This window comes from Fusarium odoratissimum (assembly GCF_000260195.1).
Source record: "Fusarium odoratissimum NRRL 54006 unplaced genomic scaffold supercont1.34, whole genome shotgun sequence".
NCBI classification, from domain to species: Eukaryota; Fungi; Ascomycota; class Sordariomycetes; order Hypocreales; family Nectriaceae; genus Fusarium; species Fusarium odoratissimum.
The window spans coordinates 39,724-67,695 of NW_022158717.1; the positions used below are offsets into that span (position 1 = coordinate 39,724).

Genomic DNA, 27,972 nt, shown 5'->3' on the forward strand with positions numbered 1-27,972 from the left:
TGCGTCACTTGACGCCATTTCTGTTCTCCGTGGTCTTTTAGCAATAGTTCCTCTGTTGAACCTCGTTGAAGTGCGACCTTCCGTTCTAGGGTGCATCGGACATAGACCGTTTAGGAAGCTGTGCCAAGTCTGATCGCAAAGGCCCGGTCCTGGACCCATGGCGCAATATATCCCGTCAATAAGTCGGTTTGCCAAGAAATGGAAACGGCGCCTAGGAGCCGTTTTACCATAGTCTTCGTGTGTCTATAAATCGTAGCCAGTAGTCCTCGAATCTATCTTCTCGATATCAACTCCATCATCACTTCTCCAGTTACCTCTCTCTTCGTTCACGATGGCTAGCTTGCTTCGTCTCGCTCTCTACCTGGGAGCTTTCCTGCCTGCTGCTCTTGCTGCTCCCACCGCACCAAGCAAGCGTTCAGAGGAGATCCCCGGAAAATACATTGTCACCCTCAAGTCCTCTGCTTCTAGTGCAAAGGTCGAGTCTCACCTTCAGTGGGTTGGGGATGTTCATCGCCGCAGCCTTTCTAAGCGTGAGACTGCTGGTATCGAGCATACCTTCAACATCAAGAACTGGAACGCCTATGCTGGACAGTTCGATGAGGACACTATCAAGGAAATTGAGGCCAGCCCTGAGGTAAGCTTCAGTGCTCAAACCTAAAGACTCCTGCTTACAAGAAACAAGGTTGCCTTCGTCGAACCTGATAAGATCGTTAAGCTCAACTTCGAGCAGTCCAGCGAACTGTCTGGCAGGGCCCTGACTACCCAATCGGGAGCTCCCTGGGGTCTTGGAACGATCTCCCACCGTACCTCCGGCTCTACCAGCTACATCTATGATACTTCTGCTGGCGAGGGCTCCTATGCTTATGTTGTTGACAGCGGTGTTTTGATTTCTCACTCGCAGTTCGGTGGCCGCGCCGTTGCAGGATATAGCATCTTTTCTGGAGCCAACACTGATACTCTTGGACACGGTACTCATGTTGCTGGCACTATCGCCGGCTCTACCTATGGTGTTGCTAAGAAGGTCAGTACACGCGGCTCTGTATTGAGAAGACCCTGCTAACGTCGATAGGCGAACATTGTTTCCGTCAAGGTGTTCCAGGGAGCAGAGGGAACCGATTCTGGTGTTCTCGCTGGTTTCAACTGGGCTGTCAACGATATCACCTCAAAGGGCCGCGCCGGCAAGGCCGTTATTAACCTTTCTCTCGGTATGATGCATCTGCACGTGTCTTACCGTTCTTCCACTAACGGCTAGTTTAGGTGGTGACGCATCCCAGGCTTGGGTAACTGCTATTGACGCTGCGTACAACTCTGGAGTCCTCTCTGTTGTCGCTGCCGGAAATGGTGACGAGGATGGAAACCCTCTGCCTGTGTCCAGTCAATCCCCTGCCAATGCAGCCAACGCCATCACTGTTGCTGCTCTCACCTCTGCCTGGAGACCTACTTCATTCACTAACTACGGTATGCTGATCTCTTTCCTCTCCAAAAACTGGAAGTGACTGACTAACTATTAAAAGGCGCTGGTGTCGATATCTTTGCTCCCGGTCAAAGCATTCTTTCCGCGTGGATTGGTTCAAATAGCGCCACTAACTCTATTAGTGGTACTTCGATGGCTTCCCCCCACGTTGCTGGTCTTGCCCTTTACCTTAAGGTTCTTGAAGGTCTTACTACACCTGCTTCTGTCGCAAGCCGAATCAAGGCCCTTGGAACCACCGGAAAGATCACTGGCACCCTCTCTGGCAGTCCTAATCTGATTGCCTATAATGGAAATGGCGCTTAAATATGAGAGAGTAGGATAAACTGGTGTAGTTTTAGCGAGACTTTGTTCTTGTTCTAACAACGCCGGGGAATATCTATAGAGTTACATGTTTATATGGCTATATATTATGTCATAGATCTCTATTATACTCATTATTCATACGGATCTGGTTGCACACCCCTTCGTAATTGAGTCCAAGACATGTATCGAAGGACTAAGCAGCTGCCTCTACAACAGCATCATCAATATAGAAGCTCAGACGCTCACAAACACCTCTGACAGCCACACTTATCCCAGAGTCCAACCGAGCCTGACTCCACGAGCACGTCACTGTTGCCAGCACCCATTCATTCAAGGGTCCCTGAATATTGGCTGAATTGAAGTATGCAGTTTGTGATCCAGTCCCAGAATCACATGTCACCATTCGGGTAAAGCAACTGCCCGCAACCGTCGTTTTGACATAGACAGAGAACGTATACGGCTTTTCAGCCTCAAATAATGAGGAATCAAGACGTTGTCTGAAGCCAATATCTGCAGGACCTCCTGGGGCGCCACTGATGAATCCAGACTGACTGCCTCCAAGGGCCTCTGACGTAGAAATAGTGGGATCTCCGAAAGCAACGGATCGTTCCCAGGGCGCGACAGTGCCGTCTTCAAAACCAGGGTTGCGGAGCAAGTTGCTCGGCTGCTGGGGAAGATCCGATGTCGTAGTTGAAGGCTCCGCTGAAGTGGTAGAGATGGAGAGCAAGCCAGACGTGGTAGTCGCTTCAAAGGCAAGCGTCGACTCGGTGGTAAAGGCTGGAGGCTCGCTGAGAGATTCCGTGGCAGTAGCACTCTCGGGAATAGTCGATAGTTGCGTGGTGGAAAGCGAAGGGTCTTCGGTACTCTTAGTCGAAGCGGAAGGCTTGCAAGGAGACGCAAAGGTCGTCGAGCATAAAGCTAGGAGCTGGAGGGTTGGGTGTATAAACCTCATGATGCTGGTGGCGTTTGGAGAGCAACTTTTTGAAGGAATGTGGCAGCCATAAACTAGTCTCCCAACTCGACGAACATAAACGAGCGTAAGAATGAAGGTTGAGAGGAGATAAATAGAGGTAGTAAAGCAAGAAGGGCCAGCGAGAATAATTTTAACCATGAAGACCCAGACTGAATTATGATGAGTATATCTAGAATAGGTCTAGCGTCACAGGCTATTGACTTGGCCGTGGAACTATCGAATGTGGCGTTGGTCACGACGAATGGTCTCACTGTATTCTTAACCTTGGTGGGGATACGGAAATTACGTTGTCGCGAAAAGAATTGCCCGTTATGGTATCCTACTCTTGAGTCGTTCCCCTGACACACTTTTTTGGCTATCAACACGCCTTTATAAGGTGGAATACCACGACGATGAATTAGCAAGCCATAACCGTCTCGAGCTTGATTTAAACCGCCACCAACTGATTTGACAAGCAGCATACTTCCATTTATGTCCTTCTATAATAAAGGAATACTATGGTTCTATTATAAAGTGAATAGACAACTTAGTTATTCCAAGGTAAGAGTATTTATGATAAGAATGCTTATTCATATGAAATAAGCTAAAAGCGAGAATTGGTCCTTTTATTCTGGGTCTAATTTCTAAAGACCCTCTACAGTAACCTTGAGGAAAGTTTCATCCTTTTCAAGCTTCTCACGCAAGGGTTCACTCTTGAGCTCCTCTACATCACACGCAGCCCAGGCGAAGCGGCCATGGAGGAAAGCGGCCTCGGGGAAAGAAGCCCAAACAGCAAAGGAGCCTGGAAGATCCTCTGGTACTATCATTAGCAAATGCATATAATGATACTTTCCCCTTGTTTATATTAATAGTGCACTGATGTTTGGCTAATCCGTTGAGTCTGTCACGTGCTATATCCCGTGACCCAATTGACCCTCTTTACGCCGCCGACGCCGATGTCACGACTTCAGGTCTTTGACTTTAGGCAACTGAACTTACATAAAACTTAATATATTTTCTTCCCAAACCCCACGATTACCCGTCTTCTATCCATATTGCGGCATGCCGTCCCCCTCGTCTTCGCGCTGTGGTTTAAGACCATAATTAGCCTGGTCTATATATCACAGGTCGCCGATCTCCTTTAACGAAAGCAGTACCTCTATTGCCTACTTCCTGATATCATAGAGCCACTTATTATATAAGCCGCTATAAAGTTTCTTTAGGAACTTATTCTGCCTCCTCTATAGGTGGCCTCTATTTAATACCTATCTAAGAATCTTAAGGCTCTCTATCTTAGTATTAAGGAAGGCCTTGCTAATCCGAGGGATATAAAGATATAGCTATATAAGCCAGAGGACCTTATAGCCAAAGAGGGCTAGCCTAATATAGCTAATATTATTTTTAATTATCTAGGCTACTTTGATTTTAGCAGCTATTATATAAAGCTTATTATAATTACTCTGCTTAGCGCTTAAGAGAGCTCTTTTAATTATTTAAATTATATTATAGTCTTCTGTTAAGTAGGGCTTATTAGGCCTAGGTAGCCGCAGGCTTCTTCGGATAATAGGCATTGCAATAAGGCAGCTGTGATGCTATTAGTGGTTGCGATCAGAAGAGAGGAAGTCGGATCGGATCACTTACTGCGCAGTGGATAATTCAAGCGTGGTATCTGCAGGGGTCGGCGAAAGACCTTTAAAGTAGGTTACAGGAAGAAGATTAGGGCCAGCTGAAGAGCAAGTAAGGCTCTCCAGCTAGGTTATATGCAGCTAGGTTTAGGCTGCAATTAAGGCAGCTAACTATAATAATATTGACTTAATAAAGCTTTGCCTGCTGAGGGGTAATGAATGTTTAAATTATGTTAGACTTTGGAGATGCTTAGATATACCTTTCGAGGCTGACTTGCAAACATAAAAAAAATAATAATACTTTCTCTAGCAGACCGCAGTGTTAGCTTACCGTGGTCCCAGCTTGCCGAGTCTGCAGCCAAACCGAGTTCCCGAATTCGAATGCCTAGAATAGAGCCAGGGTGAAAGTTGATGATCTGTGTCTTTGATGGGTCTGTCTCATCTGCTATCTTTTGTAGCAACAGGGCAGCGGAGTTCTTGGTAAGAGTATAGACTCCTGCGTCAACACCGGCAGTGTAGTGGTGTCTGGCAGAGGAAGAAATATTGATGATATAGCGCTGTAACCCTTCTGTCAGCACGTCAAGTCCTTGTAGAGGCTGAAACTTACAGTTCTGGCTCCGATCCTAGGCTGCTTTTCAAACAGATTATGGAACTGGTGTATGGAGCGAACGTTGACTATAAGCTGTTCCCAGATATCCTCCCAAGTCTGGTCTGTGATTTTTCCTTGACCAATACAAGCGGCGCTTAGCACCAGGACGTCGACATAGGTGTTTTCTTTCGAAAGACCGTCGAAGAGGGCACTAATGCTAGAAGGTTCAGCAATTTGACACACACGACCCTCGTACTTTGTCTGACTCTTGGCGTCAATGGCCTTGACCTCACCGATGAGACCTTTGACAGCAGACTTGAGCCTTTCCTCAGACCTGCCAGTGATAATAACCTTGTTGGCACCAGCAACACCGAAGCTCCTCGCGATGGCGTAGACAATGCCTCCCGTGCCTCCGGTGAGCAGGACTTTTTTACCATCCCGGGACAATTCGGGACAGGTTGGAAGGATTGCCTCATAAGCGCGAGTATGGGTGCGCTCTGTTAAGGAAACGGCCTTGAACCCAATGGTTACGTCGAAGTGAGTTAGGCCTTTAAAGATATTTTAATGAAAGATTTAAACGGAGGCTTTTCACTTATTGCAAGCAGCCTTAACCATTCTTGTAGTAAACGGTGGCAACATAGCCTCATATGTCTAAGGCATCAATGGTCAGCATTTATAACTTCGTGACCCTATCCTGCGGGTAGTATCTTCTGTATTATAGATCAAGTCGAAAAGTAAAGGCATAGTCCCTTGATGCTGGCCAGTAATTGAACTTGGTGCTGTGGATATATAACCGCATACGTGGAGATGTCGAAAGCATTCTCTGCAATGACAGGCTATATATTATATGTTGGCTCCGCGGACTTAGAACTTAAGAATACGAGTATAGACAAGCAAAACTAAAGACCCCTGCATCCAGTAGGCCTACAGAACTTAGCACTTGAAATAGTAGTAGAAGGCTGAGGCGGATCTTAAAATGAACTTTCCGTATCGTATGTCAGCGGGGACCATTCGTCTGTTCTTTCCGTGGTGTAGCAATATCTACGTCAAGAACATTTATCAGCGGTCAGTTCAATAGAGCTGAGCTCTGTTGGTAAAAAGAATAAAATTTTACACGCTTTTTATAAGTTACCATAAACCAAACACGGTCTAGCTAAGAAGTCCAGTATCGCTGTAGTTACAGAGCAACCGGCCCTTAATTGTGACTAAGGTGATGCAGCTTTCCTCCTGGAGAACCTCGAAAGTCAACTTAAAGAGCTTGATCTCAATGCTGTTAGAACTTGGATGCAAAGGTGCGAGTAACAACATCCGCAATGCCGGCCACACTCGAGAAAAAATCAGTATTCTTCCTGAAGGTGATCACTGTGGACCCTATCGAATATTTTACTGTGTGGGGCAACAGTAATAACATCGCCAAGACAACTAGGAGCAATATTAAAGAACACCACAAGTATGTAAATATCTTCAAATTGCTTAAAACCACTAGAAACGCGCTCTGCCAGAGGAGCGACCTCAAACCGATATATTTCCTGAGATATTCCTGCTTTTTGGCAGAGTACGGCTCGGCTCCACACATGTACTGGGTTTCCCTTCTCCACACGGAACTCATTATAATGGGTTCGGGGTATAATACCCCCGGATTTTGCTACTCCTGTTTTAGAAGGCTTGTAAGATTGTCATTTTGTATGCAACCGATCTCCAAGTCTCACTGTAACCAACGTCAATATGATAGCTCTCCTTTTCCAATAACTGCCAGCAGTATTTGCTCTGACGATTAGCTACAGAGCGGCAATCCTTCTATACAACATCTTCTGTTCTCCTCTTGAAAACATCCCTGGCCCAATACTTACAAGGCTCACTGATCTGTGGTATGTAAACAGAATTCGGAAAGGTCACTTTGAGCGCGACAACATCGCCAAGCTTGCTTGATGTCTTCCTTCTGGCTCAAATCACAGCCAACATAACTTTCAAACGAAATGGATGCGTAAGGAGAGTTGTGATTATGAAGGTTTTGCCCTTCTTTTGCAGAGGACCCATGACCTTGATATCTCTGGACAGATCACCTTCGTTGGTGCCGCGCACTTCGGGCCAGGCTGACTCCCAGACACTGACGCCATCGATGAGGTCTCCCCAATAGCCCCACCAAGCGGGATGACTCTCCCAAAATCCAGGTTTATCATCAATGCCAGGTCTTGACATACTCAAAGGGCTCATACCAGCCATTGCAGCGTCGCAATGAAAGCTTCTAGCATATAAGATAAATCATTCACAGTAAGCATAGTATTCCAGAATTCAGATGAGACTCCATTCAGGCTGCTGACTATCATTGCTGTCGATTGAAGATTCTAGGGCATTCTTAATATCACCTTTTTGAAGGATTTATATGACGGAATAGTTTAGCCATCGGCAGTCGGATCATACGCTGTGAATGTGATCCCGATGCTGGCTAATTCCAATTGACGTAGGTCCTTCGATCGGCATTGCCGGATGCAACCTTAATTAAATGGTAATTTTTAATCACTCAAAGATGAATGCAATAGAAAATAATTTTGTCATAAAATATCTACCAATACTTACTAAGTATTTGCTTTCCATGTCTTATTTTGCCGTGTCTACCAGGTGAAGGATTCTTCAACATAGCGAACAACAACACCATGTCTCGCCAACGCAGCGCAGACATACCGAGCTTCATCACACATTGCATGTGGACCACAAACGACAACCGTAGTTCCACCAATGGCGTTCTCCAATTCCGTCGTCAAAACTCTCTTTATGTCCATGCGCTCACCAACCGAGACATGGGTCTCGATATGGCCCCAGTGGGAGGATTCACCACCTTCTTTTTCCTCAGCGGCATCTCCACCTACAATCATACTCTTGACAACATTGACAAGGCCCTTACTTTTGATTCCCCAGTACAGCTTAGTGGTTCCCAGGGGCTTGGCGTACATTGACAGGGAGGCCTGGAGGGATGACAGGACGCCAGCAATGCCGACACCACCGGAAATTACAAGGGTATTCGGGTATTCGGTGTTGGGCTCGAATCGAGTTGTGTCTTCGTGGCCATAAGAAGACTCGATGAGAACGGGGATGGCGATGCCAGTGTCGGCTTTCTTTGCGAGCTTGGCGGTCATACCACGAAGGTTCTGAACGAACAGCGTGATGCCGGGCTTGGTAGTGTTACTGTGAACTCTGAGTTGGCGGATGTTGGACACAGGGCGGCCCATCTCCTTGGAAGCTGATGCTTCAGTTGGTGAGATTGCGCCCTCATTTTCAGACTGTGTGTGCGAAGCCGAGCTTGGGATTATGGACTCTCCATCAAGCTGACCTTTGCTGCAATTGACGATTGAGAAAGGATGATTCTCCCATACTCGCCAAGAGAGCGTGGGAAAGTAAGCGAAACAATGACCCTGAGCATCAACATCGGGGATGTCAACTCGCAGATACTTATCGTCAATGCGAGTGACGTAGGCTTTCTTGATGCCATATCTAGAGATACGTAGAATGCGAAGGACTCTCTCAAGACCCCAAAAAGCAAAGGCGATTATGAGCCAGATCTCGAAGCCGCTCGTGTCTTCGTAGAGGAAAACAATGTGATACCAAGAAGCGACCAGAGCACCGATGGTCAAGAGGATGTGCGTGATGAGAAAGACCTCATATAGTATCTTTCGGATGGGAAGCATGGAGAAAGGAATCAAGGCAGAGAAGAAGACGGTTCCAACAACACCGACATACCAGTAGGGATATGTTAGAACGAGGGGATATGAGTCTTGCTCAATCATGATTCGAAGCCAGAGTAGTGAGTGAAGAGCGACTTGGACGACACAGATTGTGGCAGTCCAGCGATGGAGAAGAAGAAAGGTTGAGTAAGACCAATTAGTGAGTCGAAGAAGCACGCTGCTACGACCTGCATAGAGAATGACAATGGGGATATTGGCGAATGCAATTGAACCAGCACGGTTACCGATATGACGCATCAGTTCATAGTGACGGTCAGGAAAGATGCCATTAGGAGTGTAATTGGGGTATCCTTCAAACGTGGCCAGACAATTGATGCCGATGAGGTAGAGAATGAAGAGAGCTTGGCCTCGAGTAGGTACCATGCCAATTCCCAGTGTAGCCACGCTGTGCTGCTTGCCCCAAGCTGAAGGGTCGATAAGATAGCCGTACACCTTGCTTCTAAAAGATGCTGGGAGGGGAAGGAAGCGGAGGAGGGAGAAGCCAATCGGCACCATGACACACGTCATGAAGGCGAGGATACTTTGAAAGATTAGCTTTGTTTGCATTATAGAGAATATTCGCTTACGAGTACATGGACTCATTCTTGGCCACGGCTTTGTATCCCCTGACACCGTTCATATAACTCTGAAAGGTAGCTACATCGATAGAAATGGTGCGGTTGAAAACTGTCTCTTCAGGCGACATTGGCTTTGGTACACTCGTAGTGTTAACCTGAGCCAGAGCTTCAGGGTAAGACCATCGAATCGACTTGGACTCGTAAATCATTAGGGTCTCCCAAAAGTTCTCAACCTTGTAGATCTTGACGTCCTTTGGGCAATAAGAGTGAATACAGTAGGCCATAGAGGTCAAGTACGAAACGTCGTTGGAGAAGCATTCTGCCGATGGATATGCCTCTGCCTTCTCCTCTGCCGTCATGCCCGCATACTCTGGACAGTCGAGAGTGCGAGGCATTGCGTATGAACACGCTTGGGCACATGGTACCGGGTAAGAGTCCCTGCCATAGCCCTCAAGAGGAACTGTGGCTGATGTGCAGGGGAGGAGAGAAAGTGCTGACAGCACGATTGCTAATGCTGGCATTGTAGTGGAAGACCACATGGTGGCTGATGCCCAAGACTAAAAGATCAGATAATTAAATGATGAGGATCCTGGGGGCTTGGGAGACAGGAAGAGCTCGGCAGTTGATCTTTAAGTAACATCGCGAGCCCAAGATGGATAAAATACCTCTTATTCCATAAACGGTGATTCTTAACAAAAGATCCCTCAGAAGAATCCATGGCTGCATTCTAGGTCCGTGATCGCCGGATATCGTTCGTTTTGGACAGCGGCTATTGGTTTAGTGTTAGGAGAGAGAAACCTGGGTCATGGGTTTTGTGGCTTGTTGATTAGCATCAGCTTTTGGGGACTGGAAGGGATGGGCCATGTTGAGGAGATGCTAGGGACCCGTTTTGTTGAATGCAGACTTTCCCAGGGTCGGAGGGTGGCCGAGAGTTTGCGCTTGGTTAGTGCGGTCTCGTATTTGGGGGCATGGCTCCAGTCAACTGTCTTAACGAGTTCAAGTCAATATCCTCACTAAATTGCTATAGACAATACTATGATTTGGTCTCTTTCAGTCCCATATTGAATCTTGGTAACAACAAGTGCCCGTCTTGGCAACGTGCCGATATCTCATCTCTTGGCGATATCACTTCTTGGCACCCAAGTCCAAGGAACCATCAGCCCTCCAAGGAATTCAACCCCCATGTCACCATTGGTCACAGTGAGACATGGAATTCCAGAACCCTTAATTCCGCCCACTGAGAGTGACACAGTGACGCAGCGGAATTCTGCATGCAACCAGGCAAACTTTTCGTTTAGCTGTGCCGAACTGCCGCAGCCACTGATCAGATAAAGAGAGCTATCCCACGTGTTCTAGGCCCAAAATGGGAATTTGGACGGATCGCGCGGGGTCCTGGCTGATTGATAAGATGGATCTGATTGATAAAGGGGACTAGGGCAGGACTAGCATGTGATGGACTGTGGGACAAGGGCTTGGCGGAGATCCCCGTTGACGAGTGTAACGAGAGCTTTTTATCTCTAATTTTAGGTAATAGTCTGCGTGATTACCAGCCACAGTTTGTGTTTCTTGGTTCTTGTTACGATGGTGATTGCAGATCATCTCTGAGACATAGGATCTATTCTATTCAGCATGATATCTTTAGACTTCAACTCACTGCGGAAGTTGTCATGAGGTAATATTGCTGAAACAACTCGGCCGCCTCGGCTAATAACACCTGATATCTCTCCACTACAGCAACAGCTAGCTCAATTAGGCTTGCATCGGGACTCCTCGACGCCGTACGAGATTTTCATCGGCATTTTCGTGACTAACAGCGATCTAACTTCCTCGCCTGTCCCAGATCCCTACCATTTCGGCTCGCATAGCCGTTTCATTCACGTGGGGGAACATTCTGGACCATGGTAGATGAGGTAAAATAATAACTCTCGCAGTATGCATAACTCTTGCTCACCCTGTCACATGCTCCAACCTAACCGAATATCGTCAAGTTTGTGTTTAGTGGCTTTTTGTCACGCCAGAGGCTGCTGTAGTTAATTGATCTATGTGCCGAGTTCCGAGATAATGAATAAGGTTATCAGATCATTTACGCCCTACTCGACAGACGATGCCCAAATAATGACAGCTTCGACGCTGATCATTCGGACCCTCGGGATGTTTACTGGATGCCGTGCTCGTGGTTCACGTCCATTAGATGGCGTTGCGGAACATGAGAGGTTGGAGATAATTTAATTCTCGCGCTAGAATCGCTTCCATGCGGTATCGGCCATCATAGTAGCTCTCCACTTCCGTGGCAACCCATGATCAGGGCCTTGAGAACCAACAGCCGATTTTCTTCGCCAATCCGGTACCTTGGAGCTACGTTTAATGGTAATAATTGATAATACACATGGCCTGAGAACAAAACTCCAATCAATGAGTTTCAAGCCCATCGACCGTGAGATCAAAACCTGCTGCCCGAAGTCGGTCCACAAATGTGTAACCCAACGTTGATGGCGTCAATAGTCCTGCACCAGTAGCCTCAGACTTGTTCATCTGATTAATTGTCGCTGCAGCCTCCACGGCTAAAACTACCGCCATGTCAACCAGTGCTCCCTTGTAGCTGAACTTTGCAAACGCCACTGGCTCTTCCTTGCCAGTCACGTAACCAACTGCTTTCCATTCCGCGCTCTCGATCTTGCGGCTTCCGTCTCTGTCGGGTCCAGATCCTCGATCGAATGACTTGCCACGGACGAAGGATCTGAACCAGGGCACTGCAAGCAAGAAAATACCCAGTTTTGTGACGATGTGCATGAGTAGTGCAGATATGAGGCCAGTGGCTGGGCTGTGTTCTTTGTAGACGAAGTTTTGTCCGTAAATCTTCGGTTTCAAGGCTGCTGATCGTTGGACGACGGACTCATTCCCCTACGCGACAAAAGATGTTGCCAGATGCTCAAGATGTTGGTCATAATGATGACCCATCAGTCCCTTGTTCTTCTTGACCACATGTTTGGGATCTGGCAACAAGACCGAGGTGTCAGAAGTCAACCAACCACCGATCCCATAAGTCTCGGCCACGTCAAGAACAGTATGTAGGGAACCACCTTGCGTCCTAAGCATGCTGAGCTTTCCAGAGCTCACGATTTCAGATGCTGCATGTAGGCCTTGCTTTCGAAGATAACCTGCGATCAGCCACGCCACGAGATCAGATGGAGCACTTGAACCCGAGATAGCCGGGATGATAATTACACCTGAGCTTTTGGCCATCTCGTGAAAATCACGAATCATCTGAGCGATCCATGCAGTCTCGGTGCTAAAGTCGACATAATGGGTGCCGTTACGGGCACATGCTTGAACTATGGGAGACCCATAGCGATGATATGGTCCGATGCCGTTGATCAGAACTTGGTGTTTTTGACAAGGGGATCGAGACCTTCACCGTCGAGTTGAGGGATAACATAAGTGTCCGGTTCCAATCGATCGGGATTGATGGCTCGTAAGTCTTGGCGCAGAGCTTCAAGCTTTGCGGCTGAACGACCTGCAATGCACCACCTCGTATTCGTTGGGAAGGTCTTGGCAATGTGCTTTGCGCAGATTGTGGCGGTCCACCCTGTGGCACCAGGATGGTTATCTCATGGGAACGAGTGCTCATTGTGTTTTGATGGATACTGGTGATCGATCACCCGCTGACATTTGAGGTGTCTGTTGATTATATACCTGGTTTTCGACTATTCTTCCTTTCTGTTAACGTCTGGGTGCCTTTCATTGTGACAATTGCTCATTTTGCAAATACATATTGAGCCCTTGGACCCTTCCCCATTTATTGCACAACTCTACCCTGTTTGAGAAGCGAATGGTAGAGCATGTTTGAATTCGGACGAAAGACGGACGAACCCGAACCGAGTAAGCGTTGCGCACCATGTATTAGACAAATTTCTCACGGCAATAATTTGGTCAACGTACTGGTATGTCTATTTATATACGAGATATTGAGAGTTAGTTGGCATGCTGCCTGAGGCGTGGCTCTGTTATTGATATTTGGAATTAGCATATATGCGCGATATACCTCGAATCCCCAGTCTAGTATATGGTAAATGTACACTGTTTGTCTGCCGATCTATAATTTCTACCAACGATTGACTATATGGGTGGAAATTACCTCTATATCTACTGTACTTAGTTTTGTATGCAGGTCTGATATATAAAATACAAACCAGGTATAGCATTTGCAACACGCTTTTAAATTTGGATACCAAAGATCAATAAACACTTAAAAAACAGATTCTACACGATAGAGCCAGCTCTAGTACACGCAAACAGACAAGATACTAACAACCAGGTACAACAGTAGCCAAATCAAGACCAGTATCCGAATACTTCTCAACTTCTGCTTCCACTTGATCCGGCACGCTGCTGGCTTGCCCAGAGCGTGCGTCCATCCTTTCCAACGTGATAATAATCTCCGTACTTGGAGCTAAATGTCCAATAACCGTCGCTGGAGGTCTGCCCATCAACAGTCTGGCTGCTTGACGAAGATCTAGCCTGGCTAGATTGATTTGAAGACTGGCCATAGGTGCGGCCAACTGAACGGCTAGAGCCCGGTTGCGCAGTGTTGACAACAGATCCCTCTGACACGAGGACACCATGGCTCTGGAGCATGGCGATAGTCTCGGCTGTCCATTCTTGGCATCGCCTCAAAGGCTGACGAGGATTGATCTTCTTGCTTCCGTTGAATTGCTTGGCGGGAGGTGGATTGGATTGGCAGATCTGTTTGAAGAACTGACGGTCCGAACTAGAGATGAAACCCAAGTAATGGTGGCCAACATATGAACCGGAATCTTGAGGTTTCTTGGCAATTTTGTGTTCAAAATGCATGCCCTTTTGAACATTGCCCGCAACGTGGTAGAGCTCGCCTTCTTCGGTGTCTTCATCTAGACGAATAAACAGAGCATGGTGATTTCGGGGAAGTCCGAGATACTCAACAAGATAAACAGGAAGAGTCATCTTAATAAAAAGCTTATAATATGAGGATGGAATAATGAGCGATAAAAGGGGGTTCAGATGATATTGAATAATACTAAAGCTAAACATCTTCATCACTGGAAAACTATGGCTTCTTATAGAAACTGGCATTCACAATTCGTCGCGTCCGATCCTGCTGTACTAATCTGCAAGCCCGAGCTGATCCTGAAATAGAAAAGATGTTGGTGATGTATTGATACATGAAACAGATGTTGGTTGCAACGAAAGTTAAATCAGCGGTTACCAACAGGTGGTCTACCGAAGATCCATGTGTAAGTACGAATAATAATACAACCAACAACACAGAATATGACCAGGTGCGTAGTTGTTAGATGACAACGAATAAATTCCTCTGCTGTTGGTCCCCCCTCGACTAAAGCTACATGACCTTAAACCCTGTATAAATAAAAACAAGTTATGTTGTGAAATGAGTCAATTGCGTTAACTTGAATCTTCACAGACAGATACACATGGAGCTCGTATGAAAATTCTTTAACTATCGCATCATCAAGGTGTTATACAACCTAGAAGCCTAAATAGCCTCTTTTCTAGACCTTCAACTTTGCTCCCAGGTTGAATGGCATATGCACAGCGGACTCATATGGAATGAACTTGCAGGGTGGCGAAGTCTTGGGGCCCTTGGCCGACAACCAACACATCCTAGCCCCGGCCCATGATAAGTACTCCCAAGCGCTTAGATTGAGACCAATAACTTGATGGTATCGGTTTCGGCGTCTAGATATCTTTTCCTGATTCGTTGTTCTTGTTATTGGCCCTATTGGAGGCTGGCGCTTAAAGCGGGGTTGGCTTAGCGCGCGGCACGTCACCTGTCACCGAACAATGCCTGATTCATTCTTTCTTTCTTTCATCCTCAGCAACCAGTCTGTCTCCAGCTGAGGTCAATCTATTCTCCTAAGCCTCTTTCCATTCCATCGACATTACCTTCGCTCTTGCTCAAAAGCTCCCAAGGTCATAACATAATGGGTGATTTACCTCGTTCTCAATCGATATCTCCCCCTCCTCCACCACCTCCGCCAAATCCCGAACCGTGGACGTTTGAAATTATTTTCCAAGAGACTTCTGAGGGCCTGCTGGAGCCTCTGCCATCGATAGAAGATATAGAAAACGCGCCACATCGCATCAAGGATCAGACATCAAGATGCACTGCAGTCCTTAGTGACCATTATGTGGCCAAATTTGGAGCGGGCGTTGAACCTCTCGAGGCCGAAAATATGCGCTTCGTCCGGAAAAACTCAAATTTGCATGTTCCCAAGGTCTTTGCAGTGTACAAGCGGAATATCAGGGACGGAGTGGATGTTACATATATCGTCATGGAGAGAATTTACGGGCAAACCCTGCAAAATATCTGGGCAGACTTACAAGCGTCTGACAAGTCCAGAATAGCGGCGCAACTACAATCGGCAATGCAGACCATCCGCGAATTGCCTGACCCAGGATATTTTGGTAGTCTGGACGGGTCCAAGCTTCGCGACACTATCTTCTGGGCGCCAGAGCCAGTACCTGCTATCGATTGTATTTTCAAAACGGAGGACGAATTCTTGGATGGTCTCATTGAGAAGTACCTCTATGACAGTGGTGAAAGCGCACAGCATAGGGTTGACTTTTATCGAAGGGTCCTTCCGGGAATCCTCAAAGGGAATGGGAAACCTGTTTTTACACACGCCGACTTCCAGCGCAAAAACATCATGATTACAGCAGAGAACACCGTGGTCCTTCTGGACTGGGAATCTTCTGGCTGGTATCCTTCATACTGGGAGTATGCTATGACAGTCTATGCTGCTAGAGCATGGGATGACGACTGGCATGTGTATATCGCCAAGATTCTAGAGGAGTTCCCAAACCATTTTGTATGGATGCAGACGCTACATATAGAGATGTGGGGTTTTTAGGTTATAGTTAAGAATGCCAATTGTTTTAACTGCTCTGAGACTTTGGTATGGGTACCTCGCTTAGGAAGGTCCAGCTTTATTGGTGTTGATATATAAAATATTAAACAGTGGGTAATAAGTAAGAAAGGAAAAGACAATTAGCAAAAAGGAACGGCTTGTTGTGGGAATAGATCCTTTCGTATCATCTCAATTTGATTCCATGCTTGCCCGTAGTGGGCGGCTGATATATCCGAAGTCTCTTTCCAGCTTCTGCATCTGGTCTCGGTGAATCTTAACTCCCTCGAGACGTTCTCCAGCTCCCTTCTGAGCTCCTGGATCAAATCGGAAGGTTATATCCTGCCAAAGCATACATTTCATGTCTTCAAGCTTATCGTATATCTCTGGAAACAATATCCTCTCCGAGTCCCAGAACACGTACCCAAGTTGTCGTATGCCTGAATAGCGGCCGCCCGTGGTGGTAATTGGCTTATACATTCTTTCGTCACCCTCGACTCTGCTGAATATGAGGTAGCCGAGGTTGCTGCGCGACGAATCATTTTGCAGAGTCGCGGTTTCTTCATATTGGTGGTCTGGTGGCCACGTTGGCGAGTATCTCAGAGCTTCTGGTAGAAACTCGCGAGAATATTGGCAATTTGATCTAATCAACTCGGATCGTCCTTCTCCGGCAGTATAGAGATCGTAGATAAAGTCGAGACCCAGCGAAGTCATGTAGCTGATATTATCTGAAGAACGGTATCTACCCTCTTTTGAAAACAAAGAAAGACTGGTTTGATCCAGTGCCGTAAGCTCGACAAGGGTGTCCCGCTCGCGTTTTCTTTCCGTTTCATTCTTTGTCTCTATCTCTGCTTCTGATTCGGGTTCGGGGAGCAAAGGCCATGCAAGCCTCGCATACTTATTGGTAGTAGACATGAACTGACTCTCAAGCTCGTCGATGTAATCCCTTATCATAAGAGTGACGTACAGCTCGACGCAAGCTATCTCTTCCACTTCCCAAGATGAGAGACGACTTATGAAGAGATCAAACTGTTCAATAGAAGAGAACTCATCGTTTGCCGAAACCGTTTCGAGTGGAACAGAACCGTCAGCTGGAAAGACGCGACAGTAGATCTCAAATCGGAGGAACGCCCTCTGTAGCCGTATACATTCTGTTGAAGTGGGGATAAGAATCGAGTCAACTAAACCAAGCCGGTACATGTACTCCGTATAACAGGAAATCAGGAATGTCACCCGGTTGTAAAGTCGGCAAAGCAACATCAGCTCTGATTTCTCGGTAGGAAAATTGAAAGAACAGGAGGCATCAAAGTATTTTTCTAGGAACTCGGGAACTATACTCTTAGTTGCTGGTGAGGGAGTTTGTCGGACAGTAAGAAGATGTCTCAAGTTATCCGTTAGTAACGCATTTCGGATTACAGATGAGAGAAAAATTTGGGGTGTTTTGGAGAAGACCCGCAAGCATAACGGCGATGCTGAGATCATATCATGGAGCCCACGAGGTGAGTCGACATTTCGTAGGATGAGAGAGATAAGTTCGGGCGCCAAATTCTCCAGAGCCATCTTGCGCAGTGAAGGATAGACGATTAAAGCTACCTTGTATGGTTTGGTATATTTTCATTTACGCTGACATATAAACATTTCCATTGTGGTATGAAAATGAGAAAAACGAAGCGGTTTGAGCTGATGCTTCAAGCGTCACGTGGCAGATGAGGGGAAGGTAGGTGACGCTGTTACATCAACGCTAGCGGTAATGAGCGTCTGCAGCGGCACGGGCGAAGACGATGACGAAGGTATTGGTACGTTGTACAAAGAACGAAAAGATAATATAAATCACGTAACAGAAAGTAACAAAAATGCTACGAAGACTACTTCTTTGTATCTACATCCACTGCTTGTTTCCAAACTTCGAGACAGGGGCCCCACTGCTGCCTTTCTCCAAGGAGGCCTCATTGATGACTTTCAAGACAGCTTTGGCCGAGTCTACAGGGGTGCTCGGGCCCGTGAAGTGCGGGGCATAATTGACAATCTGGCTCCTGAGCTTCGTCACCTTTTCTTTCTGCTCTTCGGTCACTGTGCAACGTCAGAATTATCCAGTATTGTAAACGTCACTGCTACTTACACTCTCCTTCAAAACCACTGTCGACACTTCCAGAACAGATACTCATGAAAAGAACTCCTTCTTTTGCGTAGCGAGCGGCGAACTTAGCGGCGAGAACGCTTGTGCCTGCTTCGCTGATGGCGTATGCAGGAGCTGGCTCGATTCAAATTGACGGAGGAAATTGATGTCGGACATGCCGGACGAGATGGAGATGACCTTCCTGCCTTGTCATTTCAGAACAAGTGAAGAGATGGAAGTTTCCAATCACGTTGACGTTGAAGAGTCTTGGAGTTGCTTGACAAGATGTTCGGGGTCTTTGGCTCTGTTACAGTATGAGATATCATTTCTCAGAGGCCAGGTCATGGACAAGTCAAGGGTTCGACCTACAGCACATCAACAGCATCCCATTGAGACCACAATGCGATGAGACCTGCAGTTTCAATGACGTAGTCAAGAGAACCTTCAGCGATCTCCGAGACAGCTTCAACAGCACCCTACACTCTGGTCAGCACGATATGAAGTGATTCTGAGTGAGACTTTAAACCTTTAGCGCATTGTAGTCAGTAATATCAGCCTCAAAAATATGGACGTTATTTGGAGAACCAAGTTCTTCAGCAAGCTTCTTGTCAGTAGCCGCTTTGTTGCGCACTAGGCTATTGTTGGGGTTGATGGAGACTACTTGGATAAAACCGAATTAAAAGAACTGGGGGTCAGTTGTAGGGTAGACTAAATAGCGTCTAGTCAGACTTATGCCATGACCGCACGATGCTCCTGTTACTAGATAAGAAGGGCATTTTAATATAAATATATATCAATCGAGAAGATAGATAGAAGTCCAGGTTTAAATCGATCGTAATGGGGAATTTTCTTAGATATAGATAATGTTCTTTATTAAATGCGTCTTTATAATTACGTACATGGGACATGAAAAGGTAATTTGTCAAGCACAATAATGATAAATCTTGCATTTCTTTCTGTCTTTTAAATCAAAGCCTCTTTAACCTTCTAGTTTGCGCAAAACTCACCCTATAAAGCATCCCAAACACAGGCCTTATTAACAATATCCACAAGCATACACTGATGCTTCTTTGTCATGGTCCTTGATCTGATTTTGGGGTTCCACTCCTGGTACGACATCCAACACACGAGCAACGCTAACCCCATTTGCCATCATCCTCAGGTTGACTTTTACACCGAGTTATTATTAGGGCTTTCACGTAAGAACCTCGTAATTACAAAGCAAAGCTAAGTAACATTAGATATGAAAGATCTAAGATGCCACGTGAAGATAAAAGAGAACTGACTCTTTATATTTATATTTACTTCTTCTAAAGCGCAAGAATAGGGCCTCCTACCACCGCTCTCCAACGAAGCTTCTTTTATAACTTTTTAACACAGACTTTGCCCTGTCCTCGGGTGCAGTCGGGTCCTTATAGTGCGGGAGTAACCGAACAGGTTGGTAGCTTGCTGATCGAACCTTAAGCAGAGATAGCGTAATTTACAACTATATAAAGCAGGTGCTTGGCACCCTTTCTTTTCTTCCCCACGTAACCGGTACTGCCAAGGTCACTGTCATTACCACTTCATCTTGTGCCTCACCGTCCATTTGTAATAAGTAGTTTATCTTCCTGAATCATGCCACACGCTACATATGTGCTTATTACTGGTTGCAACCGGGGTATGTTCTCTCGACGCGCCGAATACACTTTCCATTCGTCTAACCACATATACTCAACTCCAGGCATCGGAAGAGGCCTTTTCCAGACATATATCGCTCGCCCGGATCATGTTGTCGTCGCCGCTGTTCGTAACCCGACAGCTGAAAGCTCAAAGGCATTATTGCAAGTCACCAAGGGTACCAACAGCAGATGCATCTTGGTAAAGATTGATAGTGCTTCCGAGACGGACGCCCCGGACGCCATGAGCACTTTGAAGCGAGACCACGGTATCACGAAGCTTGATCTTGTCATTGCTAATGCCGGAATCTCCAAGTACTTTGGAACGGCAGAGGTGACCCCAGTCAAGGAGATGATGGATCATTTCAAGATCAATTCCGTGGCACCACTGCTGTTATTCCAAGCAACCTGGCCCCTCCTCCACGCCGCAAAAGCACCAAAGTTTGTGACCATCTCTTCAGGTGCAGGAAGCCTTGGTTTCATGGAAAATCTGAAGGTCGAAAATACTGCATATGGCTCGTCTAAAGCAGCTCTTAACTTCATCACGAGGAGGATACACTTCGAGAATCCGGATCTGGTGGCCTTCAGCATGAATCCTGGATGGCTTCAAACTGATGTAAGTAAACCTATATATCTACTGCACAGTCACTCTCGTTGTGCCTTGGTCTGACTAATAGTAGCTGGGGAATCATGCTGCACAGAGCTCAGGGCTATCGGCGGCTCCTGTTTCTGTGCAGGATGGTGTAAATGGAATCGCCAGTGTAATAGATGGCGCGACAAGGAATGCAACATCAGGAAGGTTCCTTTCGTGGGAAAACAAGGAGCTACCTTGGTGATGTGCATGATGCACAGGTATGTAGATCAGAAGATGGTTTATCCCGAAATTTCATAGATAATATACTAAATTGTATCGGATAAATGCTGTTGTCAAGTTCAGAGAAGAGACTTGACTGAATCAATGACTGTCTTCTTATACGGTATCCAATCGATTCCAAGAATTGTGTTTGCCCGAGTGGCATCATAGCCAAAGGAATCTAGAGCTGGGTTTGGGTCGCCTCCTTTGTTGGCCTCGTCCGGCAGCCTGTCCCGCAAATCTGGAAAGTTCTCGTACAGGATTTCATATAATTCCTGGTTACTGTAGTACCCGGCAGTGACAAAGATGCGCTTATCCGCTGCCTCTTCCGTCTCTACAGCCTTGACATGGGCCAATGCCACATCGCGGACATCAACCCAGAGAGGAAGCTGAGTTGGAGGAAGACCGCTTTTATGCTTCCCATTGATGATATCAGCCAGTAGCTGGTTGGATGTGTTGACGGAGTCGAGGGACTTGACTGGGTACTTCACTGGACCGTAGACCATCGGAGGACAGATTGTTGTAAGAGAGAAATCGGGTTTCTTGTCGGCCATAAAATCCCAAGCAGCCTTCTCAGCAAATGCTTTGGATGCAGCATAAGCAAGCCCCGGGTTGGAGTAAGCATCTTCCATAGTAAGAGGACTCCAATCGGCCTCAGTGTACGTCTTTTTCGCACCTGTGAACGATAGCTTAGGGTCCAGGATCGCAGCAAAGGATGACGTCAACGCAACTCGTCGAACAGTGGGGCAAGTCTTGTGGAGTGCATCAAGTACTGAAGTTGTGCCAAGGACGGCTGGATCGATCAAATCCTTTTTGGCGTCTGTGATATTGTAGTGGAACTAGACAACAAAGGTTAATTTCGGAAGCTCGAACGGTAGTTATGAATCCGCCATTGACTCACGGGACTAGCGATGTGGATGGCCGCTTCGAGGCCATATGCGCCCAAGCCTTGAAAGGCATCCTTGGCAGCAATATCAGGGACGATAGCAAAGTCAAGCTTCTCTTCACCAACGCCTTGGAACTCATTGCGGATTGACTGGGCCTTTTGCTCTGAGCGAACAGTAGTTACGACGTTATGGCCACGCTTAAGGAGGACATCAATCACATGTCCAGCAACGAAGCCGGTGCCGCCTACACTGCGCGTTAAATACAAAGACAATTTTGGATGAATACTCGATTAGATATACCTGTGACGAGAACTCGAGTCATTGTGAGTGATATGGGATGCGATAACGTTACACCTTAGTGATGATCGAAGAAATTGATTGTCGTACTCTAGGCTCGCTGCAAGGCTCGTCAGACTTAAATACCTGCCACGATACACTGATGAATCGTGTGTCTAGACCCAGTTCGGCCTTCGGTTTGCAGGAAATGCCGAGATGGGCCATCCATTTTAGCTTTGAATGTCAATAAGCTTTTTCCAACCCATGGCTAACCTCAACGAGACTACCCCCGGCGCGATTTCTTTGGTGGTATCCGGGTAGATTTGCTTACGAATACTCGTATTGGATGGACTTAAAGCTAATGTCCGGATTCATGTAATATGCCTGCAGACTATCTTATGCTGCTGTTGCATAGCATCCTGCCATGGCCCAAATAGTCCAATAGTCTATGTCCAGTCGTTTCTTCGACAAGTCAAGCACATCCCTCGCTATCCGCATATTACCCTTCTCTGCCATGTACTCTAGTATTCTCCAAATCCATTCCTGCACGCAATTGTCTGTTGACAACTGAGCAGCTTGGTAGAGAGGTGCCATCAGTATCCTGCACTCCAGCTTCTGCATCGGCGTGAAAGGCTCGGAATTCTCTGGCCTGGCTTGTGGCATGATGTAAGGCGCAACAGAGCGGCATATTTGCTTCGCGATCTTGTTGATCGCATCACCGTTTTGTTCGTGGCATCTATCGCTTATCAATCCTTCCATCTCTAAACGCATCATCCGTACAGCGTTATGTAGTTGCATTGTAAAGTGGTTCGGGTAGACATCGTATTCTCCGTCCAGGGCTTGCCAATCGCTTAAGAAGACGGCGGCAGGCCCGCAAGACCTTTCCAATGAATCTGCAAGGTATTCAAGCTTGCAGTTTATGTCGAACACCCTTCCATTCATCTTGCTGTCGTCAACCATTATTCCCTTGGTCAACATGGCCCTCAAGTTGACAATATCCACTAGAATTCCCATATAGTCCCATTTACTATCCATGATCAGCCCTGAAAGATCCTTCCAGACGGCGACTTGCGAGTCAAGGATAGAAGTCTTGGTTATTCCACAACTAATTATAAAGTGAGATAGAATATTTCTGGCGATTTGAGTTGACAAAGCACTTGCAAAGTTCAACTTTCCCCGCGACTCGATTATTGACATTGCCCCTCGAATATGGGTCATTGAAGACCCTGGCATGCCAAGGCTCGGTGCTGTTAGCTTTTCAAATAGATCAAGAAGTAGTATTGACTGCAAAATTTCATCACCGATCAACACGTTCGGCTCGCATAGTGAATGTCTTAGATTCCCTATGGCAGCCGAGTATCTGTTGAAGGCGGTACTGATTAGTTCTCGGCTGTCGAACTGTACTGCCGAGAACGCAAGGCTGACTGCATTCACACTATATGCAAGATGTTTCGAGATTGGGGCCTGGTTGTATAGCGGTGGGAGAGAGGAGCAACTCCGTGATAGACCGTCAACATACAGCAGGAAAAACGTATCTCTGCACCGCGTCTCGACGTCCAGATTCAGGTCTAGCATCGGCGAAGGTAACGTGATGAGTTGGTAGGCATATCCTTGGCGGGCCAGCACCTTTTGCCTGGCTACACGTGTCTGGTCACGGAACGCCAGGTCCTTGACATTCCGGTAGCCATGGCATGAGATGTTGGCTCGGCGACACTGGCCACAGGATTCCGGTTTTAGGTCGCACTTAGGGTCAGATGTCAGCCACTCTAATAAAGAACTAAAATGGCCAATAGGCATACTCGGAGCTTCCGTCGTCTACAGGGCAAACAGTCCATTGAGGGTCGGCCGGTGTTAACCATGTTGGATGACTGCGCATCCCCACTCAGGGCTTCTTTCTAGATTGGTACCGGAAGAGAATCCTGGAGAGGGAACCAGTCGTTGGCAGTAGTAGGGACAGATAGAGGTGCTATGACTCGACTTCAGCTGGAATGACCGTATGACAAGAACCGCAGAGGATGTGACGAGCTACCAAAGAGGAAGAGGAAGAAGAAGTTAGTATCCAGTCGACATTATGCAATATCTCCGCTCACAATAGAGTTTGCGTGTCAAGACAAGGTTGTTGCCCAATGTTAACCGCTAAAGGCTTAGTCTATGGAGCTGCAGATAAGCCTCCTAGCGTAGTCCGGATGGCTAGCCATAAGAGGTTAGTGAGATTGGTACCACCCAAAAACTCAATCATTCCAACTCCAAATGTCACTTCCAATTAATTCCTTGGCAGGATCCAAGAAATGGTAGAATATTTCGACTCGTATGTTCTTCAGGAAGCTTTTCCGTTCACCGCCATTGTAGGTTGGTCTGTTCAAGTGATTAGTAAAGCGTCTGAATTGTGATCTGGCTGTGCGATATGAAGTTAAGTCGCGTGGCGAAAGCTAGTCTTCCTACTGAACCTTGCAACAAGAAGTCTCATCCATGCTGGTCATGTTTCCGTAGTCTCCAATACACTGGACGCATCATGTGCAAGTAATCATCTTAACACAACACGCATCAGCGACACAGCAGCATGATACTTGTTTAACTATTAACTAGCTGTCTGACGAATCTAAGCCTGGATCTACGACCAGTACCAATTGGTTTGTGTCTTGCGAGCATATCAAGGTTGTAAAGTTGTAAAAAATCACTTGTACCAGCGCAAGCTATCTAACCTAACCACAGCTCAAACCATGCCCTTCTGAATAGCCTGCAACAAAACCTTGCCAATGACCCCAGCGCTGGGAGGATTCTGTCCAGTAATCAAGTTCTCGCTCTTCCCGCTGGTAACCACCTTGACGCCAAAGAGCTGGTCCGCTTTCTCATACTGCCCGCCATGTTCCTTCAGCTTGTCTTCGAGCAAGAACGGCATTGCGTCCGTGAACTTGTAAGCATCCTCTTCGGCATTGGAGAATCCTGTGACGGTCTGTCCCTGAACCATGTAGCTTCCGTCTGACAGCTTGACGTTAGCCAGAGCCGCTGGCCCGTGGCAAACTGCGGAGACCAACTTGTTTGATTCGTAGAACTCACGAATCAGGGCGTGAGACGTGGGATCTACGGCGAGATCGAACATAGCTAGGATAGTGTGTAAGTATTTCGAGGGACGGTGGTCAAAGAGGAGAAAACTCACGTCCATGACCTCCAACGAAAAAGATTCCGACATACTCGGCAGACTTGCCAAGGAAGCTTTCGAGCTTCAGGGTATTCTTCCAGGCATGCTCGTTCTCTTTAAGAAACCTCTTGCAAGCTTCATCATTCTTAGAATCCTCAATGGAATACGGATCAACAGGGGCTTCCCCTCCCTTAGGTGAAGCCACAACGAGTTCTACGTGGCCATCCAAGTCGTTGTATGGGTGAACTAGCTCAGGAAGATACCATCCTGTTTTCATGTTGGCCCGTGTGGGAAGGACATCTTGCGATGTAAGGACAACCAAAAGCTTCTGCCCCGTTGACATGGTGAGGGATGAAATCAGAAAAGTAATTGTTCAGGACGTTTGATACTATGGGAATTTAAGCGAAGATGGAATCTGCAGAGGCAGAGGATGCACTCATATATGAGTTGCCAACTCGACATATTTTTGCCGAGTGAAGTAGTAGTCTTCGCAAGGCTAGCGCGCTGTGCCAACTGATGATTCCACGTCACTTACCTCGCTAATGTTGTTGGACCGTGATTTGTAACACTATTAGATCGAAGTGGGCCGTATTAAACCTTAAGTCTGATGATGACAAGTATACCCGATAACGCCGTGGGTAAGGCATGGTCGATAGCCGCCAGCTCGAATTGCTCAAGCATAAAGACTTGCTATCCTGTCATCAGTGTTCTCCCTCCTCTGTCTCACCGTCAGCTCCATACGCCATAACAAAAACCAACAACAGTTTCTTCACTCCAATCCTCATTCAAAATCACTGTCAGCATGACCTTCACCGTCACTGTCCTCTTTCCCAACGAGCCGGATGCCAAATACGATTTTGACTACTATGTATCCAAACACATGCCTCTTATCCAAGAACAATGGGGTAAATATGGTGTCAAAAGCTGGTCAGCTACACAATTCACGAATGGGCTAGACGGTTCACCCAGCCCATACGCATTTGGGTCCATCGTCGAATGGGAGGATGAAAGCCAGGTCAAGATTGCTTTTGCAGGGCCTGAGGTCGCCGAGATAATGGGGGACGTGGCCAACTTCAGCAACAAGGACGCCATTTTCCTTCTGGGCAAAGTCGCGACCTGAGTCGCGCCCGAAACAACGGCTCTTTATAGCGTGCAGCCGGGCCTTGAGACAGACATCTCTGTATCAAAGGAATTACAGCACTGAAACATGTCCTATCACTGGCTCAGATCCTGCGAAATGATATATGTTATAAATATTAGATCTTTTCAAATGTTCCCAGCCGCAGTCGGGCTTTAGTAGATCCTGCTCTGAGTTTCTATAAACCTTCCAACCTTCATCGCCAATTCTGTTGTATATGGTGGGTTATCTCGGAATGCTTGTAATCCCAAAAGCACATGAACTTCCTGCACGACTCTGAAGATAGCTTGGAGATTGAGTGGACAAATTAATGCTCCCTTGTGGCGGTTTATAATCTGATTTTGGGGTTCCACCACTATCGCGACATGCGCGCAACGCTAGCCTCATCCGTGACCATGCTTAGAAGTTGACTCTTATGTTGGGCTTTCACATTACGAGACATCGCAATTACGAAGCAAAGCTGAATAATACTAAGCTGTGCAAGATTTATAATATCCTATGAATCGTTTTGACGGAGAGCTCATATACAAAGCATTATATATGATTACATGACAGTGCAACAAGCTCTCAATGCCAAGGCAATTCACTCCATCTTTCTACATCCTTACTCAAGCTATCAAGATGCATATCTCTGATCCTGCAATTCCATTTGGCTCCACCGTTGTAGTCATCGGTGCGAATGGCTACATGGGGGTTGAGACTTGTGAAAAACTCCTCCAGGCAGGCTTCTTCGTCCGGGGAACTGTGAGGGATGTGGAGGAAAATCGACAGTGGATGTATAACCTATTTGATACCAAGTGGCCCAACATGTTCGAGCTGGTTCACGTGTCTGACTTTGAAGCTGAAGGGGCATTTGATGAAGCCTTCAAAGGTGAGAGGACGCCCTTCTCTTCTATTACGCGACCGGAGCTCACCAGGATGTCACAGGCGCCAAGGGTGTTATCTATATTTCAACACCGACCATACTGAATGCGGACCCTGCAAAGATGGTAGAGCCTGTGATTAAAGGTACTATCAACAGTCTTGAAGCTGCAGCCCGCGCTGGAGTGAAGCGCTACGTTCTCAGTTCACGCTCCAAGGCAGTTGAGTCTACCAATTACAACCACCTGTACCATGTCACTTCAAGCATGTTCAACTACGAGGCTATCAGGAAGGCCTGCTGTGAGCCGGATGTAGATGGCCTCGGTAGATTTATGGACGTCTACAGTGCCAGTCGGGCTTTGGCAGAATTGGCCTTTTGGTCATGGGTTGGCACGAACCAAAATTCCTTTGTTGCAAACTGTGTGGTACCTGATGGACAATTTGGACGAGCCCTTGATCCCTATAACACGACTTCTACCTTCAGCATGTTGAAGGCGGCGGCTGAGGGTGAATGGGATATCGTATCTGGTCAAGTCGGTGGGCACTCTATCCTCATCGGCCACTACTAGTGGTACAGACTGACACATCTCATAGCATACTACACTGATGTCCAAGATGCGGCACGTCTTTTGTTCGCTGCAGTAGCTCTTTCTTCGCTTGTGAATGATAGAATATTTGCGTACTGTCATAATTCAACGTGGAATGAGCTACGATACAAGATTCGACTTATCTCAACGAAAAAAGAGAAGTTGGTGAAGGGCGAAGACCAGGCAGTAAAAGGGAGGGATCTCTCCAATGTGGATGGGCTTATTAAACGAGCCGAGAGTATCTTGCGAGACATTGGTCAGCAAGGCTTTGCGAGCGAGGAGGATATTTTAAGTGACTTTTTGGATTGCCTCTGA

General features: G+C 46.8%; 16 protein-coding genes across 17 annotated transcripts; 5 read left to right on the forward strand and 11 right to left on the reverse strand.

Annotated features, from left to right (window-relative positions):
- Window positions 1-212: 212 nt before the first annotated feature.
- On the forward strand, window positions 213-1,777 carry FOIG_13527 (subtilisin; the record flags this gene model as incomplete). The annotated part of the gene is made up of 5 exons (XM_031214684.1): window positions 213-634; window positions 683-1,021; window positions 1,070-1,205; window positions 1,258-1,458; window positions 1,515-1,777. The coding sequence occupies exons 1-5, from the start codon at window positions 332-334 to the stop codon at window positions 1,775-1,777; spliced, it is 1,242 nt and encodes a 413-aa protein (XP_031055481.1). The 5' UTR covers window positions 213-331.
- Window positions 1,778-1,970: 193 nt separating this feature from the next.
- Window positions 1,971-2,729, reverse strand: FOIG_13528 (uncharacterized protein; the record flags this gene model as incomplete). The annotated part of the gene is made up of 1 exon (XM_031214685.1): window positions 1,971-2,729. One exon carries the CDS (start codon window positions 2,727-2,729, stop codon window positions 1,971-1,973), a length of 759 nt encoding a protein of 252 aa, XP_031055482.1.
- Window positions 2,730-3,373: 644 nt separating this feature from the next.
- On the reverse strand, window positions 3,374-5,763 carry FOIG_13529 (uncharacterized protein; the record flags this gene model as incomplete). The annotated part of the gene is made up of 4 exons (XM_031214686.1): window positions 3,374-3,543; window positions 4,686-4,911; window positions 4,962-5,491; window positions 5,745-5,763. The coding sequence occupies 4 exons, from the start codon at window positions 5,761-5,763 to the stop codon at window positions 3,374-3,376; spliced, it is 945 nt and encodes a 314-aa protein (XP_031055483.1).
- A 1,124-nt stretch (window positions 5,764-6,887) lies between these two features.
- FOIG_13530 (uncharacterized protein) lies at window positions 6,888-7,166 on the reverse strand (the record flags this gene model as incomplete). The annotated part of the gene is made up of 1 exon (XM_031214687.1): window positions 6,888-7,166. The coding sequence occupies one exon, from the start codon at window positions 7,164-7,166 to the stop codon at window positions 6,888-6,890; it is 279 nt and encodes a 92-aa protein (XP_031055484.1).
- Window positions 7,167-7,555: 389 nt separating this feature from the next.
- Window positions 7,556-9,779, reverse strand: FOIG_13531 (uncharacterized protein; the record flags this gene model as incomplete). The annotated part of the gene is made up of 2 exons (XM_031214688.1): window positions 7,556-9,203; window positions 9,250-9,779. 2 exons carry the CDS (start codon window positions 9,777-9,779, stop codon window positions 7,556-7,558), a joined length of 2,178 nt encoding a protein of 725 aa, XP_031055485.1.
- A 1,870-nt stretch (window positions 9,780-11,649) lies between these two features.
- FOIG_13532 (uncharacterized protein) lies at window positions 11,650-12,483 on the reverse strand (the record flags this gene model as incomplete). Its single annotated transcript, XM_031214689.1, has 2 exons — window positions 11,650-12,061; window positions 12,146-12,483. 2 exons carry the CDS (start codon window positions 12,481-12,483, stop codon window positions 11,650-11,652), a joined length of 750 nt encoding a protein of 249 aa, XP_031055486.1.
- A 1,113-nt stretch (window positions 12,484-13,596) lies between these two features.
- FOIG_13533 (uncharacterized protein) lies at window positions 13,597-14,220 on the reverse strand (the record flags this gene model as incomplete). The annotated part of the gene is made up of 1 exon (XM_031214690.1): window positions 13,597-14,220. The coding sequence occupies one exon, from the start codon at window positions 14,218-14,220 to the stop codon at window positions 13,597-13,599; it is 624 nt and encodes a 207-aa protein (XP_031055487.1).
- An 896-nt stretch (window positions 14,221-15,116) lies between these two features.
- FOIG_13534 (uncharacterized protein) lies at window positions 15,117-16,296 on the forward strand. Its single transcript, XM_031214691.1, has one exon. It carries the CDS (start codon window positions 15,219-15,221, stop codon window positions 16,146-16,148), a length of 930 nt encoding a protein of 309 aa, XP_031055488.1. The 5' UTR covers window positions 15,117-15,218; the 3' UTR covers window positions 16,149-16,296.
- Window positions 16,297-16,515: 219 nt separating this feature from the next.
- FOIG_13535 (uncharacterized protein) lies at window positions 16,516-17,702 on the reverse strand (the record flags this gene model as incomplete). Its single annotated transcript, XM_031214692.1, has 2 exons — window positions 16,516-16,528; window positions 16,567-17,702. The coding sequence occupies 2 exons, from the start codon at window positions 17,700-17,702 to the stop codon at window positions 16,516-16,518; spliced, it is 1,149 nt and encodes a 382-aa protein (XP_031055489.1).
- Window positions 17,703-18,021: 319 nt separating this feature from the next.
- On the reverse strand, window positions 18,022-19,335 carry FOIG_13536 (uncharacterized protein; the record flags this gene model as incomplete). Its single annotated transcript, XM_031214693.1, has 5 exons — window positions 18,022-18,212; window positions 18,262-18,374; window positions 18,628-18,734; window positions 18,785-18,918; window positions 19,317-19,335. 5 exons carry the CDS (start codon window positions 19,333-19,335, stop codon window positions 18,022-18,024), a joined length of 564 nt encoding a protein of 187 aa, XP_031055490.1.
- Window positions 19,336-19,785: 450 nt separating this feature from the next.
- On the forward strand, window positions 19,786-20,845 carry FOIG_13537 (uncharacterized protein). Of its 2 annotated transcripts, XM_031214694.1 has the most exons (3): window positions 19,786-19,918; window positions 19,982-20,532; window positions 20,597-20,845. In XM_031214694.1, exons 1-3 carry the CDS (start codon window positions 19,876-19,878, stop codon window positions 20,750-20,752), a joined length of 750 nt encoding a protein of 249 aa, XP_031055491.1. In that variant the 5' UTR covers window positions 19,786-19,875; the 3' UTR covers window positions 20,753-20,845. The 2 variants fall into 2 exon arrangements, with proteins under 2 accessions (XP_031055491.1, XP_031055492.1); XM_031214695.1 differs by having other exon boundaries at window positions 19,839-19,918; window positions 19,982-20,601.
- Window positions 20,846-20,849: 4 nt separating this feature from the next.
- Window positions 20,850-21,978, reverse strand: FOIG_13538 (uncharacterized protein; the record flags this gene model as incomplete). The annotated part of the gene is made up of 3 exons (XM_031214696.1): window positions 20,850-21,608; window positions 21,671-21,900; window positions 21,957-21,978. The coding sequence occupies 3 exons, from the start codon at window positions 21,976-21,978 to the stop codon at window positions 20,850-20,852; spliced, it is 1,011 nt and encodes a 336-aa protein (XP_031055493.1).
- Window positions 21,979-22,280: 302 nt separating this feature from the next.
- FOIG_13539 (uncharacterized protein) lies at window positions 22,281-23,395 on the reverse strand. Its single transcript, XM_031214697.1, has one exon. The coding sequence runs from the start codon at window positions 23,163-23,165 to the stop codon at window positions 22,329-22,331; it is 837 nt and encodes a 278-aa protein (XP_031055494.1). The 5' UTR covers window positions 23,166-23,395; the 3' UTR covers window positions 22,281-22,328.
- Window positions 23,396-24,645: 1,250 nt separating this feature from the next.
- On the reverse strand, window positions 24,646-25,414 carry FOIG_13540 (uncharacterized protein; the record flags this gene model as incomplete). Its single annotated transcript, XM_031214698.1, has 2 exons — window positions 24,646-25,034; window positions 25,090-25,414. The coding sequence occupies 2 exons, from the start codon at window positions 25,412-25,414 to the stop codon at window positions 24,646-24,648; spliced, it is 714 nt and encodes a 237-aa protein (XP_031055495.1).
- A 459-nt stretch (window positions 25,415-25,873) lies between these two features.
- Window positions 25,874-26,232, forward strand: FOIG_13541 (uncharacterized protein; the record flags this gene model as incomplete). The annotated part of the gene is made up of 1 exon (XM_031214699.1): window positions 25,874-26,232. One exon carries the CDS (start codon window positions 25,874-25,876, stop codon window positions 26,189-26,191), a length of 318 nt encoding a protein of 105 aa, XP_031055496.1. The 3' UTR covers window positions 26,192-26,232.
- Window positions 26,233-26,830: 598 nt separating this feature from the next.
- FOIG_13542 (uncharacterized protein) lies at window positions 26,831-27,972 on the forward strand (the record flags this gene model as incomplete). The annotated part of the gene is made up of 3 exons (XM_031214700.1): window positions 26,831-27,080; window positions 27,137-27,607; window positions 27,665-27,972. The coding sequence occupies 3 exons, from the start codon at window positions 26,831-26,833 to the stop codon at window positions 27,970-27,972; spliced, it is 1,029 nt and encodes a 342-aa protein (XP_031055497.1).

Coding starts and splice junctions, on each gene's coding strand:
- FOIG_13539 (XM_031214697.1), bottom strand. CDS start 23,165: ATGCCAGGGTCTTCAATGACCCATATTCGAGGGGCAATGTCAATAATC.
- FOIG_13534 (XM_031214691.1), top strand. CDS start 15,219: ATGGGTGATTTACCTCGTTCTCAATCGATATCTCCCCCTCCTCCACCA.
- FOIG_13537 (XM_031214694.1), top strand. CDS start 19,876: ATGCCACACGCTACATATGTGCTTATTACTGGTTGCAACCGGG. Junction 19,919..19,981: donor TATTACTGGTTGCAACCGGG/GTATGTTCTCTC, acceptor ACTCAACTCCAG/GCATCGGAAGAGGCCTTTTC. Junction 20,533..20,596: donor CTGGATGGCTTCAAACTGAT/GTAAGTAAACCT, acceptor GACTAATAGTAG/CTGGGGAATCATGCTGCACA.